The sequence below is a fragment of the Fusarium redolens genome (genome assembly GCF_020744475.1).
Source record: "Fusarium redolens strain MPI-CAGE-AT-0023 chromosome Unknown BKA55scaffold_1, whole genome shotgun sequence".
NCBI lineage: Eukaryota > Fungi > Ascomycota > Sordariomycetes > Hypocreales > Nectriaceae > Fusarium > Fusarium redolens.
Genome location: NW_025763664.1, coordinates 1,062,463 through 1,077,160, shown reverse-complemented (window position 1 = coordinate 1,077,160; position 14,698 = coordinate 1,062,463). Strand labels below are relative to the sequence as shown.

Sequence of the window (14,698 nt, the reverse complement as noted above, 5' to 3'; positions counted from 1 at the left end):
ACATGGGATGCCAAACCCCCGTATACTAACTATCTCCCTTCATCCTCGTACCGATGCCGATGGGCAGGAGCCGGAGGAGGTGGTCACAGTATATGAAGCAGCCGACATAGAATAAAGAAGTCAAGACCCTCCTCGCCCTCTGCTGCCCGTTCTTGGTGTTTTGTGTTGGAGGTTATCTGAGGTAGCCAGAGACCAGTTGCCTCAGCGAACATCGACTGCACGTGTATTCCACCCTCCAGTCTTCGCACTCTCCGCTTTGATGGTCTTACCAGCCTCACCTTTTCTTCTTTCGGCGCAGACTCTACAGTATCCACGCCGACACTGCAACGGAATACTCTCGGACCGCTGCATTAGCTGCAGCCATGCAACACTTCTACGAAAGCTTCTCGGAACGTTACATCAGGCCCCAGCCAGTATCAAGTGAAAGAACATGCAGCGTTGAAGGTTGCAATTCTCAATCCCTCTCTGACTGCGGGTATGTGTCATAAACATCTTGATCAACTTAGCCAAGAATGGCAGCAGGAGCAAAGGGACCAGGACTTTTCAGCTCTCAAGATAGCATTAAAGGTTTCTGCTAGCAGGCAGTAGCATTGTCTTAAACGCTACCAAATTGTATTAAACCTCGTCCTTCTTACGCGAGTATTCACATGGTAAAAGCATGGAAATGATCCAGAAGACAGCCAGAAGTTATCGAATATGTCAAATCGTAAGTCGCTCTTTGAACTGTTAATAAGAGAATATGGTATTAATAGCTGCAATAGGCAAGGAGTTGAAATACGTTTCTCGTCCGAAGATTCGTTCCGATCCGACCTCGTCGATGTCCTTGCCCTCTATAAGGCTGTGTATGTTGGAGCGCCTACAGCACAGCACAGCGACGTATGCTGACTCTTTTCAGTGACAAGGCTGGCGTGAACCGCGTTGGTATTGCTGATACTGTGGGAGGAGCTACCCCGCGAATGGTCCATGATCTCGTCCGAACGCTCCGAGGCAAGTAGATGACAGCCAGGAACGGAATTCAAGAGACAAGAGCTAACAGCGTCCAGGCGTGGTCGGATGTGACAGGCATGTCACCTCTTTCTCTCACACACGCCGCTTCACTAACACATCTATAGAGACACATTTCCACGACGATACTGGCTGCACAGTTGCGTAAGATGGCCCTTTGGCACGATGAGGCAATGGTCTCCGGCTTACACTCTATTTAGGAACGCTGTCACCGCCCTTGAAGGAGGAGCGACGCACGTTGATACATCAGTTCTTGGTATTGGTGAACGTGAGTCTGTTAATCCAGAGCGAGATAACTGTCGCACTAACTTGAGACCTCACAGGAAACGGTATCACTCCACTGTAAGCGTCGTGACAGCAACAGCACCGCTGAATCTAACTAACAACTTGCTTCAAGAGGTGCACTGATGGCTCGCATGGTCGTGACTACACCAGAGTACACCAAGACTCACTATAAGCTTCCCAAGCTCAAGGAAATCGAGGAGTATGTTGCGAGTGTCGTCCAAGTCAACATCCCTTTCAACAATCCCATTACTGGCTTCTGTGTACGCTCCTCCAAGTCCAGCTTTCGTCCGCAATAGCCAACGCGCGCAGGCTTTCACGCATAAAGCTGGTATTCACGCCAAGGGTAGGGATAGAGCTACTATTTAGCTTCCTTTGATCCAGAACTGACTTTTTGTAGCTATTCTGGCGAACCCCTCTACTTATGAGGTAACTCTCATCTTTTTTTTTTTTTTTCAATGATGGTGAAATTGTTAACAGATGACAGATTATTGACACTGTGCTGTTCGGACGTACGATTCCCCCCCTCTCCTATTAAACGCTTGAATAAAAGGCAACTAACTTCGTGGTGACTCGTTATGTCAACATTACCTCAAGAATCACCGGGCGGAATGCCGTAAAGGGTAGAATGTTGGTTTCCCCCAGTTTTCCAATTCTAAATCGTGCCTCAATGGGTGTCGATGATGTTTCGGCATGGGTGAAACGACAAACTTTTCTTAGTTCTCAATTGGGCCTGGATGGACCCGGTGGCTTTGAAACTGATGACCAAATCAAGGAAGTGTACGTTCTACGGGCTTGAGGAAGAAACTGAAGGCATTGGACGAAGTTGACTGACATATCCGGAATAGGACCGCCAAGATCAAGCAAATGGCCGATAGTGAGCAACCATTCCCTATTCAGCATTCATGCATTTTTAGTGTTGAGGAGCTAACAGAGGCCTTTTTTTCGTTCGTCCACTTGCTATCGACGACGCAGACTCGATTATCCACGTATACCACCTCGGCCTTCAGAATCAGGGTGAGCAGCAGAGCACTAGTGGGCAGAAGGAGGTTTGAGTTGGATGACAGCAGGCGAGAATATGGAGAGACAGGATGTGGACGAGGACATATGTAGGGATTGGCATTAAAAGTATGATTTTCCACCTAAACCATGGGCCGGTATTGAAGACATGGGATAAGTTACGCCAGTCGTGATGATCAAGATCTAGTTGTGTTCCATCTCCAGCTACTTTCGGCTTGGCAATCAAGTTGCAAGTCGGCTATCTGCCAAGCAAATGATAGCATAGCCGCGTGGGAAAACATTGCGTAAGGGTACCTAGGTCTTAGAGATTGTGCATGATGGGCAGGCGTCAAGGGGCATACACATCGAGATGGACTTATAAGGTTGCCTCAGCTTCCTCCCAGGCCGGTCAGCTTATCGGCTAAGGAGACCGTCTAGGGGCATCGCGTGCCTAGACTCTTGAAATAGGCAGCTACTTGTCTTGAGGAATAGCTATCGCATGACATCAACAATGTTTCCTCGGTTCGTTAACTTGCTTCCCATGATCTGGGCACCTAAAACAACTTAAGGAGGGAAGATTTATCGACAGTGATTATTGAGGTAGGCAAACAAAATTCAATTACCAACAGAGTAGGTTTTCTACCAGGCAACATCACTTCCTGGTATCAGCTTCGTTTCGATGACTTCTCATTACGTTTGGTTTCTTATGACTTGCTTGAGAATCATCATTGCTATGAGGGCTTGTGGCTGCTTGTGGCTGTGTTGTGACAAGTGACTGCTTCGTGGATACCTCAGGGATGCAAGTAGCTAGCTGTTACGACTCTCCATAAAAAGACCATCCAATTGGTACTTATCTCAGTTGAGCATCTCCCAGACACTGTGACTTACTTCCCGGTATAAGTTAAGAGTCGATAGTTTCTATTTTCTTTTATAATTATTCGTCTCCAAGACAACAAGCTGGTTCCAACAACACCCACATGGATGTAGACACGATAGACAGTCCTAGTAGCATGGAAGAGACGATGTGCTTGGACGAAATGAAGGATTCGGACACCAAGACAAAAGGACATGTCTACATCAAGTCAGAATGCGGACTTTGCGATCAAATTATTCACGCCGACGAGTGGACTGTAGCCTGTGAGAATGGAAAACCACTCCATATCCTTGCCCAGTTCTGTCGGTTAACGTTGGAGTTGTAGTGCTTGGGGACGAGGATGGTCTCAGCCCATTATATTTGACGAAGAAGTTCCGATTTCCAAAATCTCGGGAAACCGTTAAAATGGTAGACGAGCCAATCCTATGCCAATATCTTCAATGCAAGATATGTGATATGTCTCATCCATCTATGGCAATACACACAAACTGCTACCGTGTGTTTCAGCAGTCTTACCACCAGGAAGATGTCATGGACCCTATATGGGTCGCTTCAGCATGGAAGTTCCCATGGCGACACCGAACTACCCAGCGCAAGCCTCGACTCGATCTCACTGACACGACGCTGGTGTCAATAGGACCCCCAGTTGCTGAGGTCATTGGCATCCCGGGTCTGGCTTCTTTGCCACAAGAAGTGCTTCAAATGGTCAGGGCTTATACCCCTGGTAATCTCCTCTGGCGATATTCTCTCATCCAAAAGACTGCTGTGGAGATGTCACGGCCCTTCCAAAACCCCCTCGAGCCTGAAGAAGATGCTATTCATTTCTCTCTGGCAGTAGTGAAATCTTGGAAACGTGGAGTTCAAGGGGTGGATACTACTTGTGATGAGAGTGAATCAGAGTCATTCATCATCAGACTTACTGTTGACTGTCTTGACTTGAAGGAGATCCGTAGATTGCAAGATTGGCCAGAGTATAACCATATTCGGTCTAACACTTGCGCATATGTTTTCTTCACGCACGGACAAGCAAATAGCTCTTTAATTTCATCCAAGGTAAGTTGGCTCTTGACTGCATGGGGGCCTCTATTAATATTAAACAAGTTTGGGCGAGCATTTATCGAGAATCCTAATGACTCTCGAGAGTTCCAATTCTGGGACACACCTACCCCTCCCTTGAGAGGGTTGAAAATGTTTCCGCGACCGGATCGTCCAGGTTCCATTCGATACCGCACTGTCAATCTCCTCAATATCACGGGACTTACCTTCTTCTTTCTGAGAGGCTTCATAATGGCAGTTCACTCCCACACAGCGAACGCACCAGTCGCAGCACCAACTGTGCAACATTTCTCTCGTTATGAACGAGACCATATGATATGGACATATATCCCTATATCTAGTACTGATAGCCCTCCTTCGGATCGGCGTGGGAGACACCTGGCAAAGACTTGTAGAGGTAAGTGTGCATATTATCCAATCTCTTAACAATGTATCTCATGTCAGTAGATATGCACCAAACTCACAGGGACCTTTTTCTTTGGCCCTTATAAATGCTATACCGACACTGACCTTGTATCGGGCAATGAGCCATCTGTGCTCGTCTACAACGTACCGACTAAGCGAGTAGGCGGTTCACTCGGTACAGTTACTGAGCATAACTTTGAGAGTGGACCCTTATTATCGTTTCCTCGTTATCACAAAGACGAGAGGGATCCCTCCGGTCTGCGCTGTATCAATACTGAAGCTCCGGCGAAAAACATCACTCATGCTGATGTCTGTTACGACAGCAGCAATGGACACTGTAAAGGATTGCTCCTGGAGTATGCAAACGGTGCGCAGCAGGCAATAGGGCCATGCCGAATTGGTATTGACCCTTTCAATGCTTACGAAAAACCATCCTGGATCTGCTACCGGGATATATATGATCCAGAAACATGCGATGAAACCGGAAGTTGTATAGTTGAGTGCACCACTGGCACGAGTAGCCACGAGCATGAACCTTGCGACATTGGTGATTGGGTGTGTATGCGTCCAAGAGGAGGGGGATATCTTGAGTTCACGTGCGATCACAAGAGAGCCAACTTTGGTATGTATACTCGAGCAGATGAGGAAGAGAACGATGAGTGAAGAAGATAGAGTTCTTTCTCGTCTTCGATGAGAAGCACTTTTGGCTACTGACTTATATACTTCATTCTACTTTTTTGATACACATACAAGTAGCATTACCAGCCACAACACAGCCACCCTATTCCTCAACAATGTCTTTCCTTGGTGCATTTACACCGCAACCTTCTGGTGTAGATATCACCCCCAAAAGTGGGGTTGCCAGCAACATATATAAAATCGACCAAAACTCAACTTCTCAATCGTCGTTTCCATTTCGTAAAACACGGAACAAGCATTAACAATATCTGATACTGGAGCCTGCGCTATCAGCAACAATTTCTCATTTAACGACGCTGGAACTTTCAGCCCAAGGACTTGATGTGCATAGATTCGTTCTTCACTTGAGAAACTCATTGCCCCGTTTTACTCCATCATTGACAAGGGATCATCTCTCCATTTGCTGATAAAGCGGCTGGTTCGCACCTTAAAATGGATGCAGAGGTAGTCGATTGGGATGAATACATTCCAGATTATGATGAAGCACATATAAGTATCCGATCAGTATGTGGCCTCTGCTGTCAGACCATTGCCCCAGACGAATGGGCTATAGCATGTGAGTTTGATCAAGCACCTCAATGATCGTTTCCTGAGATTGCATTTTCAGTGTTATTGACGTATATTTTATATTTTTACAGTGCTAAACTACGGTCGGAACAAGTATGAAGCTCGGCCTGACTACTGCACAAAGAGATTCCGGTTCCCTCAAACGCCCGGAGTCATCACAGAGACTGACTGGTACCCCTTATGTAACAGCGTGGAGTGTCGAGACTGCAGGTGGTCGCCTGAGTCTGTGACAATGCATGCGAATTGCTATTGTTTGTTCCTACAGACGTACCGCGAGAAGCCAGTATTAGAACGTCTTTGGGTTGCAGCAGTCTGGAGGAATCCGTGGATTGTGTCTTCTTTAAAACCAAGAACACAACTTGATATTATCGACAACGGACTGGTATCAATTAGTCTTTCCAGTGCAGAAGCCTTGGGCATGCCGCTGCTAACAAGTTTACCATCCGAGGTTCTTCAGCTCATTAGAGCTTATTCACGCGAGAATGTTGTCTGGACCTATCCGGCTATCAAAGCCAAAGCAGAGGAAATGTCAAGGTTTGATGAAAGCATGTCCAGGGACGACGGTATGCAGTACAATCTCAGTATTGCAAAAAAAATGGCATCGAGGGCAAGATGCAGAGCTCGAAGAGAATCCACCCGAGTCTGTTGTGTTCCGGTTCACCCTCGATTCCCACGGGCTACTGGACATAGAAAGACTCCCAGACTGGCCCGAGTATAAGAGCTGTCGATACCGAACTCACAAATACTTCTTTATTGATTTTGCCGAAGCTCAACATACTTTGGTATATTTCAAAGTAGGTCCTCAATCTTTCATCATTTCAACTATCTTGTAGCACCACTGACAATGGGGGGAATCAGTTTGGACATGCACGGATGAGACTGGCTCCCTCGTGGTCCGGGCCTTTACAATTATGGGACATACCAAGTCCACCTACGGAAGGGCTTGAGGTTCTTTTGAAGCCACGTTTTACAGATGTTACTTGCAATCGCACCATCGATCTACGCAACATCATGGGCATTACGTTCTTTTACTACCAGGGCACTTTGATGGGACTTCATGCTCACACCCTCGGAGCCCCGACGGCGGTGTCTACCGTTGAGGACATCCTTTCAGATTATAAACCCCATTTAGTATGGATATACATTCCCATACCACATGGCGATCGCATTCTGAGATTTGGCCTGCGGACTTGGAAAAATGAACATGAGGAACCAGCGAACCATCACACAGCTTTACTTGTAAGTTTCGGTTCATAATGTGGCTTCTTGATACTGACTGGATGCCCAGGTGACCACAAAGCTTGCTGGCGACTTCTCTCTCGGTCCAAACTTCGATGTGGAAGATCAAAATTTCTTATTTCAAGGAACGCCCACTGTTCTTGTTCACAACACACCAGCACAGGGTGGAATTACATTATTAGGTCTAGCAGGTGATAGACCCCAGGAGACGCTACCCGCCCCTAGATTTCCTATTATCTCCCTCTCGCCTGACCAGTTAGCGTATGGTGGTAATGCTATTACAGTGGACATTTCACTGAAAGGTGCTGTCCGAATTGACATCTTCAAAGATACTCTCACAGGATGCTTAAGAGGCTTCCTTCTTGAGTATGAGAATGGCTCACAGAAGACTGCAGGGCAATGCCGCGTGGGGGTTGACCCGGTCACGGTTTGTCACAAACCCGTGTCGTTCTGCTACCGCAAGGTTCTTGGGGGGGGACTTGATGAGCACAGAAATTATGAACTTGAATGTTTTTCGGAGACGGGTGATCATCATTATGATCATAAATCTCCTTATGGGGCTTGGACTTGTTCAGATTTCGGAGTGTACGCCAAGGTTTGGTGTAACGATGTAACAACCGAACTGTATACATACACTCCCAGGTCTCATCGGTTTATAAGGATAGAGGATTGAATACAGCACTGGTGGTTCCATACCTCTGCCATCAAGATTAAAATCTTCTTGTCATTTAACTAAATATCTCAAAGGCACTTCTGCTCTTGAATCAATATGTGGAATATCATTCATATAGTACAGCCACATACCATATAGCTCAAGAATAATCTAGCCCATTGGAGGGATGGGTATTAACGATCTAGCCTCTTTGCAGAAAGGAATTCATCCGCAGCTGGCCAAGATGACTCCCAGTTTTCTATGCCTGACAAAGTCGAGTCTTGGACAAGAGGAGAGGGGGCACCCGGATCAAACGCACTGCACATCAAGGTTCCAGAGTTGAATGCTCCAGCGACGGAGATCATCATCATCACAACGATAGTGATGAACATATGGTCTGCGTACCCATCAAAGGATATATCGATTGCCACTGAGATGGCCGATGGACTCAGCTGGACATACATGAGCATGCGCCTGAAACGGTTGCGGAAATAATACAAATGGATATGAACGGCAGACATCCCCGGATATCCACGGTATAATGTATCACAACACATTCACAACCGCGGCAATGCAGCTTCAAACGAATGAGCTCAGTTGTTCTCTTCAGTCCATTTCTATTTTGAATATTCCATACACATAATTCCAGTCTACATCAATCAAATTCGCTAAATTTGTGACCCAAATAACAGCATCCGTCTTTCTCAGAACTGAACATCACCTTTTATGAACCCAACGCCGAATATTACACGACCCAGATATTCATGCCTCTTCATTAACTCGCTTCAAGTTCGCAGGAATGTCTTGAAAACTTGCGAGTTGGTGCAGTCTTCATAAGGGTATCCGATCTTGCGCAAAAATGACTCTAGTTCAGGAACCTCGTCGTCAGGACATAGGATGCCAGTAACAATCTTGCCCACGTCACCGCCGTAGTTACGGTACTGGAACAGGCTGATGTTGAACTTGGGTCGAAGTGTGACGAGGAACTTCTCGAGAGCTCCAGGTCTCTCAGGGAAGGTGAACATGTATAGTCGCTCGTTGGGAACACCGGATCGACCGCCGACGAGGTATCGAATATGACTCTTTGCGAGCTCATCTTGTGATAGATCGGTTACGTTCATGTTGTTGGATTGAATACGGTCCATGAGAGAGCGGAGTTCCTCTGATCGCTGGTGGGCGGGTGCGGTCAGAGAGACACCGATGAGGATGTTGGCGACTTCGTCTGTCGAGTATCGGTAGGTGAACTCGGTAACGGCATGGGGCATGATGTTGTTGATGAGCTCGGAGAAAGCTCCAGGTTGTTCAGGAATCTGCACGGCAAGCAAAGCCTCCTTACCCTCGCCCATGGTAGCACGCTCAGCGACGAATCTCAGACGGTCAAAGTTCATGTTGGCGCCGGATGTGACAGCAATGAGGTTGCGCTTCGAGTCGTTTGAGGGGTTCTGGGCGACGTATTTCTTGAGACCGGCGATGGAAAGGGCTCCAGCGGGCTCAAGGCCAGATCGGGTGTCGTCGTACATGTCTTTGATAGCGGCGCAGATCTCGTCGGTCGTCACTTCGACAACGTCGTCGATAACCTCCTTGCAGATGCGGAATGTCTCCTCTCCAGGAATCTTGACAGCAGCACCATCGGCGAACAGGCCAACCTCTTTGAGTAATACCCTCTCTCCCGCCTTCAATGACTGCGCCATGGCATTGGCATCGTGGGCCTCAACACCAATGATCTTGACGTGAGGGGCCATACGCTTGACGTACAGACCAATTCCGGCAATGAGACCACCACCGCCGACACCACAGAAGATAGCCTCCACCTTGGCCATGTTGACCTGGCCAAACAATTCGTTTCCAATGGTTCCCTGACCAGCGATAACATACGGATCGTCGAAGGGAGGGATGTTGATAAGACCATCTTGCACCTCTCTTCTCGCGCACTCCTCCTTAGCCGCATCGAAATCAGCGCCATGCAACACAACGTGGCCGCCCAAACGAGCAACGTTCAAGTGCTTGATACTAGGAGTCGCTTCGGGCATGACAATGGTCGCAGGGATCTTGAGCTTGCGGGCTGAAAAAGCGACACCCTGGGCATGGTTACCAGCAGAACAGCAAACAACACCCTTCCAGCTCTTAGTGGGGTCGAGATGGGCCATCTTGTTGTAAGCGCCGCGCAGCTTGAAGCTGAATACGGGTTGCTCGTCTTCACGCTTGAGGAGGACATTGCACTCGAGTCGGTTGCTCAGGTTGACGGCGTGTGTGAGGGGAGTGACCTTGCAGGCCTCGTAGACTCGGGATGTAGCGCTGGCGATAAGACGAAGGTACTGAGACAGTCAGCTTCGCAATTGGTATTTCGTTCAAGGGGTATTGAACTCACGTCTGGGTATCCTGTAGGAAGGAGATACTCCTCGGGCACAATCTCCTTGATGCGCGCCCGCTTCTCCTCAGACGGTGTAGACGGATTGACGCTGTACTCTGTCAAAGCCATTCCGGTCATCGGCGTATGCGGCCGAGAATGAGAGTCGCCATTTGTGCCATTGACAGTGCCGTTCACGGCGCCGTTCACAGGCACCGCAACGATGGGATCGTGAGCTGAAGGCATCGTGAGGGAATGTGTAAAGAGAATATGTGAAAAAAAGAACAAAGGTTGGAGTGAGGAAAAGGTAAATAGTATTTAGTCCTTCTAGTCACCGCCGAACGATCGGACCTGATTTTTTGTTGGACACCAGCTGTGAGTCAATTGGCACAGGGGTGACGTAGAATTGTGGGGTGTTCACAGCGAGATAAGAAGTATATGGCGGGTGCGGATAATGCTTGGGCGGGCTCACCGAGTCCGTTGAAGGCCGATCTAACGCCGATTGTCGTGCGATGTTCTACAGTGAAATTGCTCAGAATTGAGCAGGTAAAATGGATAATGGCCTGATTTCAAGAGACATCAGATAAAAGAGTCACTTGTAAAGACTTCAAAATGCCATGTATAATTTAGTGAGTGTTTAACCCCAATAGAGGGGCTAGAATACAGCCCGTGGGGTTCGATATCGGAGGTTGTACCCGTCGCACCACCAACCACAGCTCTTGTATTTGTCCATTTCAGGGCGTGCCCAGCGTGTTAGTGAAAGGCGTTTTGGACAATGCAATGGTCTCCATGATGCGAAAAGTCATTTATTTATCGTATTCTTGAATTCGGATATCGTTCTAATCATAATGTTCACATTCCAAGCCCAACTTCTAAGCCATTCCCTCCCATACTTTTACTTCCTCACCACATCGTCATATGCAGGCGGTGCGTCCTTTTCAACATGTTGTTGGTTAATGGCATCCATCTCATAGACACCATTGTTTGGCTCTTCGTGAAAGTCTCTTGTTTCATGAACATTCTGACTTGAGCCTCCACCAATCATTCCAACTTTCTGTGATCCCGACTTGACCATCAAAACACCCGCTTGTCGTCTCTCAGCCCGTTGATAATCCCTCTCTGCTCGCTGTTCGGCTCGGAGTTGCATGCGTTCAGCATGTTGCATCTTTTTCTGGTACCGACGCTCCATCTTGCGTTGGTGACATGATGATCGACCAGTGCTCATGGCCATGTAGTCGGGGTTAGGACCCATGAGTTGAGGTTGTTGGACAAGATAGGCTTGTTGCTTTCGACTTCCGTAGCATCCTCCAGAGCGAGGCTGGCGGGAGTCTGAGGAGCCCATAAGAGTACGCATGGCAAGACCGACGAGACCCATGATGAGTGTAAGTGAGAGTGAGGATGAATAGTATTGTGTGATTAAGTGTATTGTTCGATGCTAAAGTATGTGATGTAGGGTAGTTGCCTTGACTGTATGTCTCGTGTCTTGTGATGAGAATCTCTTTTCTCCTACGACGAACTACGTCTTCTTATACTTTGAGATATTTCTCCCTCCCAATTGAAGCCATTCCCGAATTGTAGATTCATTCGAAATTCCACGGCGCAGCTTCGAATGCGAATGCGCAGCCACCGCTGACGTACTAACATATCGAATGGATCTCCAAACAGGGCTTAGCGTGATCTTCGTGATGGTTGTCACAACCAATCTTGCATCGCCTATCTATTCGCACTCGCTTCGGGGAAGACAATTTGCCGTATTCCTCATTCGGAATGCGACCAGGCTATGTTACCTTCATGTTTCGTTACTTTATTTTTTGTTGTCATAGCACAGGAAGATCTTGAGTGACGAGATCTCAGATTGAAGAAGTGCACTTGACCCATCATTGAGATGTACTTTGAAAGCTTACGAACACAAATACGTTCAGATCGTCATCATTATATCGCAGTCTATGCAGTCTACTCTATAAACGCATTTTATCAATCATAAACATGAAATCATCATCGTTCAAATGATCGGGAAAGCTCCCAATATGCTCTAAGAAGCGCGATTCCTCCAACCTGTGTCTCAACAGTTCGACCACGACCTCGTTCATTGGGATCCTGTCCTTTCGGCTTCGCCTCTCGAGGTGAATGTCTCCCGCCGCGAGGGAGAAAGTCGTCTCCAACACTGTCCATAACATGCTGGTCAGACTTCGGCCCTGAAGGTGACCAGTGTCCTGTACCTGGAGTCCATCGATGGAGTCCACCCCAAGTCTCATCGTCAGGCGTTCCTTGGTTGCGGTAGTCGGTTGCGTTCTCAGCGGCATGGTCGATACCATCGGTATCCAAAGTTGCGAGGACACCATAGATGCCAGCTCCCCACCACATGCCAAACAGCCCGTCGTCATTGCGAGTCTTCAGAGCCGCGTGAGCATTGTGTTTGACCCAGCCCAAGTATGACTGGCAAGCATCTGCGTGAATGCCTTTCACCCGTCGATACCCATGGGGATCGATCGTTCTGTCCTGTTTGGCGACCAGAGGTTCAAGAGGACTACAGAATGCAGTGAAGTGGTGGAAGAAAATGCCCTTGAAGGTTTGACCATCCTGTGAACAGGTGCTACTAGCATCGCACTGCTCTTCCAGGATGCCTCCTCGGCCAAGTCCATGCCATAAAGGCAACTGACCGGGACCCAAGTGTTTCAGATCATCGACAGGCTTATTCTCCTTCAAATTCCATCCTGTAGCTCTGATGACGGACTGGATCAGACGATGCCCATCTTCCAGGTACGACGCGCTTCCACTGACAGACCAGAGACCTCGTTGGCCTGTTAGCAAGACACCTTGGTTGTACGTGTACACCATCTCGTCTCGAAGATCGCACTTCGTGTTACCAGGCTTGGTACTATCGATATGATATCCGTCCACAAATAGACCCAGGGAGTTGGTCATGTTGACGTCGATGAGCCACTTGTACCCTCGCATGGCGGCCTCCAGATGTGCAGGGTCGTTACCCGGGAATGCAGCATTATTCAGCCATGGCGCAGTGAAGTTGTCTCCAGGAAAATGCTCGTACATAGAAATCGAGGCAGCCACCCAGAGTTCATTCGTGATGGCGTTTTTGTATGGGTTCAAACGAGGATTCCAAACCATGCCTCCGTTACAATATTTGGTCTCCCAGCCGTGAGTTGCCAGGTTCCAGAAGATACGAGAGCGGTGCGCAAAAGATGAGAACCAGTTGTAACCCTGCCATGGCATAGATTCGATGACTTCCCTCAAATTGCTGCTCTCAGAAACTCCCTCGGATTTGATCTTGGGGTAGTGAAGATCAGCGTGAGTTCTCACGAATTTAATGGCCTCGATCCAGCCAAGGGCGACCCATAATATGTCGTCGTAAGCCTACGTAAAATGTCAACAAAATGAAGAAACTCGTTGGTTCTCAGGGTCGACTTACCTGGCCTCTGATTGAAAGCACATCTTGTCCAAAGTATGAACCAACAAGTTGAGCATAGAAAGTCGCGATGACGTTCTCTTTCACTCTCCAATCATCAATACCAGCAAGATCGACCGAATCAATGGCCTTGGACAAAGTAGTGAGCATTCCGGCTACGACTGTTCCTGCAACAGCAGCAGTCCAGTCTATAGCAGAGGGCCATGTTGCGTAGTCTGGTTCAAAGAAGTGATCTTGGAGAGCTGAAAGAGCACTGAGAGCGTCCTCGAGAATCTGAGTGTCTGCTGGAGGAGAATCAGAGGGCTTCGAGGAGAAAGTCAAAAATGTATCAGGGATAGGACGGCATTTGGTTGGCGGCTCGTTGTAGAGAACGGGACAGTACTCTTTGTGAGCGCTCTCACGGCTGGGTGCAGCTGATATAGGCAGGACGATGGCGAGAAAGCTTGCGATACCAGCGATGGTTTTGAGCCAGGCCATGGCAGTTACAATAGGCGGTTCTAACACCTAGAACCAAGATTTTGAAATGTCCTTGCGATAGGTGGGAAAAGGGTCCTCCGATCAAGCCTCGTAATGTTCATGAAATAGAGTTGCCCATCTCATAAATTGTGGCGATGCGATGTCGGAATATATCGAGGAGTGAGATAAGCTCTGTTCAGAAAAGGGCAATCCAGGTTCTCAAGGAGAAGGAAGAGCCAAGTGAAATATGTGCAGAAAGAAAAGAAAAAAAAGAAGGAAAAAGACGCAAGAACTCGAGACGATGTCAAGTCAAGATCAAAGTTATCTCTATCAGACAGACACTGACACTGACAGTGCAACACAACGGACGATCTGCCCCACCACGAAACAAATCGAGCAGGTCACAAGATTCTAGAACGATTTTAATGACTAGAGGCTGAAGAGACGGTGAAAGGGGACGGATTGGTGCTAACAGAAAGAATATCACTCATATCTTGGCTTTGATCATGATCACTCAACTCATGGTTGAATAAGTGCCTGTATCACTTCTCATGATGCAAGATAAGAGTTTGATGCGCAATTACACTGCCACAAGATAATACTTCCATACTAAGAATGAAGAACCTGTGATGACGAGATGCAGACTTCGTAAGCAATAATAAAATCTCTAGAGGTTTAAGTTAAGTTGATCAA

The 14,698-nt window shown here is 47.7% G+C and overlaps 7 protein-coding genes across 7 annotated transcripts; 3 read left to right on the top strand and 4 right to left on the bottom strand.

The window, feature by feature from the left end:
* Positions 1-696: 696 nt before the first annotated feature.
* Positions 697-1,825, top strand: BKA55DRAFT_682409 (uncharacterized protein; the record flags this gene model as incomplete). The annotated part of the gene is made up of 10 exons (XM_046198338.1): positions 697-706; positions 767-842; positions 896-991; positions 1,063-1,149; positions 1,206-1,273; positions 1,329-1,347; positions 1,403-1,550; positions 1,600-1,633; positions 1,688-1,716; positions 1,775-1,825. The coding sequence occupies 10 exons, from the start codon at positions 697-699 to the stop codon at positions 1,823-1,825; spliced, it is 618 nt and encodes a 205-aa protein (XP_046056091.1).
* Positions 1,804-2,694, top strand: BKA55DRAFT_5220 (uncharacterized protein). The gene is made up of 3 exons (XM_046188548.1): positions 1,804-2,067; positions 2,136-2,415; positions 2,466-2,694. Exons 1-2 carry the CDS (start codon positions 1,916-1,918, stop codon positions 2,398-2,400), a joined length of 417 nt encoding a protein of 138 aa, XP_046056090.1. The 5' UTR covers positions 1,804-1,915; the 3' UTR covers positions 2,401-2,415; positions 2,466-2,694.
* A 569-nt stretch (positions 2,695-3,263) lies between these two features.
* BKA55DRAFT_588076 (uncharacterized protein) lies at positions 3,264-7,799 on the top strand (the record flags this gene model as incomplete). The annotated part of the gene is made up of 10 exons (XM_046194741.1): positions 3,264-3,462; positions 3,687-4,213; positions 4,262-4,511; positions 4,567-4,613; positions 4,664-5,243; positions 5,826-5,876; positions 5,959-6,421; positions 6,459-6,681; positions 6,746-7,126; positions 7,176-7,799. 10 exons carry the CDS (start codon positions 3,264-3,266, stop codon positions 7,797-7,799), a joined length of 3,345 nt encoding a protein of 1,114 aa, XP_046056089.1.
* Positions 7,800-7,830: 31 nt separating this feature from the next.
* Positions 7,831-8,449, bottom strand: BKA55DRAFT_4941 (uncharacterized protein). The gene is made up of 2 exons (XM_046186269.1): positions 7,931-8,449; positions 7,831-7,879 (listed from the first exon to the last, which is right to left on the bottom strand). Exon 1 carries the CDS (start codon positions 8,333-8,335, stop codon positions 7,973-7,975), a length of 363 nt encoding a protein of 120 aa, XP_046056088.1. The 5' UTR covers positions 8,336-8,449; the 3' UTR covers positions 7,831-7,879; positions 7,931-7,972.
* Positions 8,350-10,725, bottom strand: BKA55DRAFT_548257 (tryptophan synthase beta subunit-like PLP-dependent enzyme). The gene is made up of 2 exons (XM_046191110.1): positions 10,147-10,725; positions 8,350-10,093 (listed from the first exon to the last, which is right to left on the bottom strand). The coding sequence occupies exons 1-2, from the start codon at positions 10,369-10,371 to the stop codon at positions 8,564-8,566; spliced, it is 1,755 nt and encodes a 584-aa protein (XP_046056087.1). The 5' UTR covers positions 10,372-10,725; the 3' UTR covers positions 8,350-8,563.
* A 180-nt stretch (positions 10,726-10,905) lies between these two features.
* On the bottom strand, positions 10,906-11,771 carry BKA55DRAFT_548256 (uncharacterized protein). Its single transcript, XM_046191109.1, has one exon. The coding sequence runs from the start codon at positions 11,498-11,500 to the stop codon at positions 11,021-11,023; it is 480 nt and encodes a 159-aa protein (XP_046056086.1). The 5' UTR covers positions 11,501-11,771; the 3' UTR covers positions 10,906-11,020.
* Positions 11,772-12,120: 349 nt separating this feature from the next.
* Positions 12,121-14,026, bottom strand: BKA55DRAFT_498297 (glycosyl hydrolase family 76-domain-containing protein; the record flags this gene model as incomplete). Its single annotated transcript, XM_046186536.1, has 2 exons — positions 12,121-13,497; positions 13,553-14,026. The coding sequence occupies 2 exons, from the start codon at positions 14,024-14,026 to the stop codon at positions 12,121-12,123; spliced, it is 1,851 nt and encodes a 616-aa protein (XP_046056085.1).
* Positions 14,027-14,698: the final 672 nt, after the last annotated feature.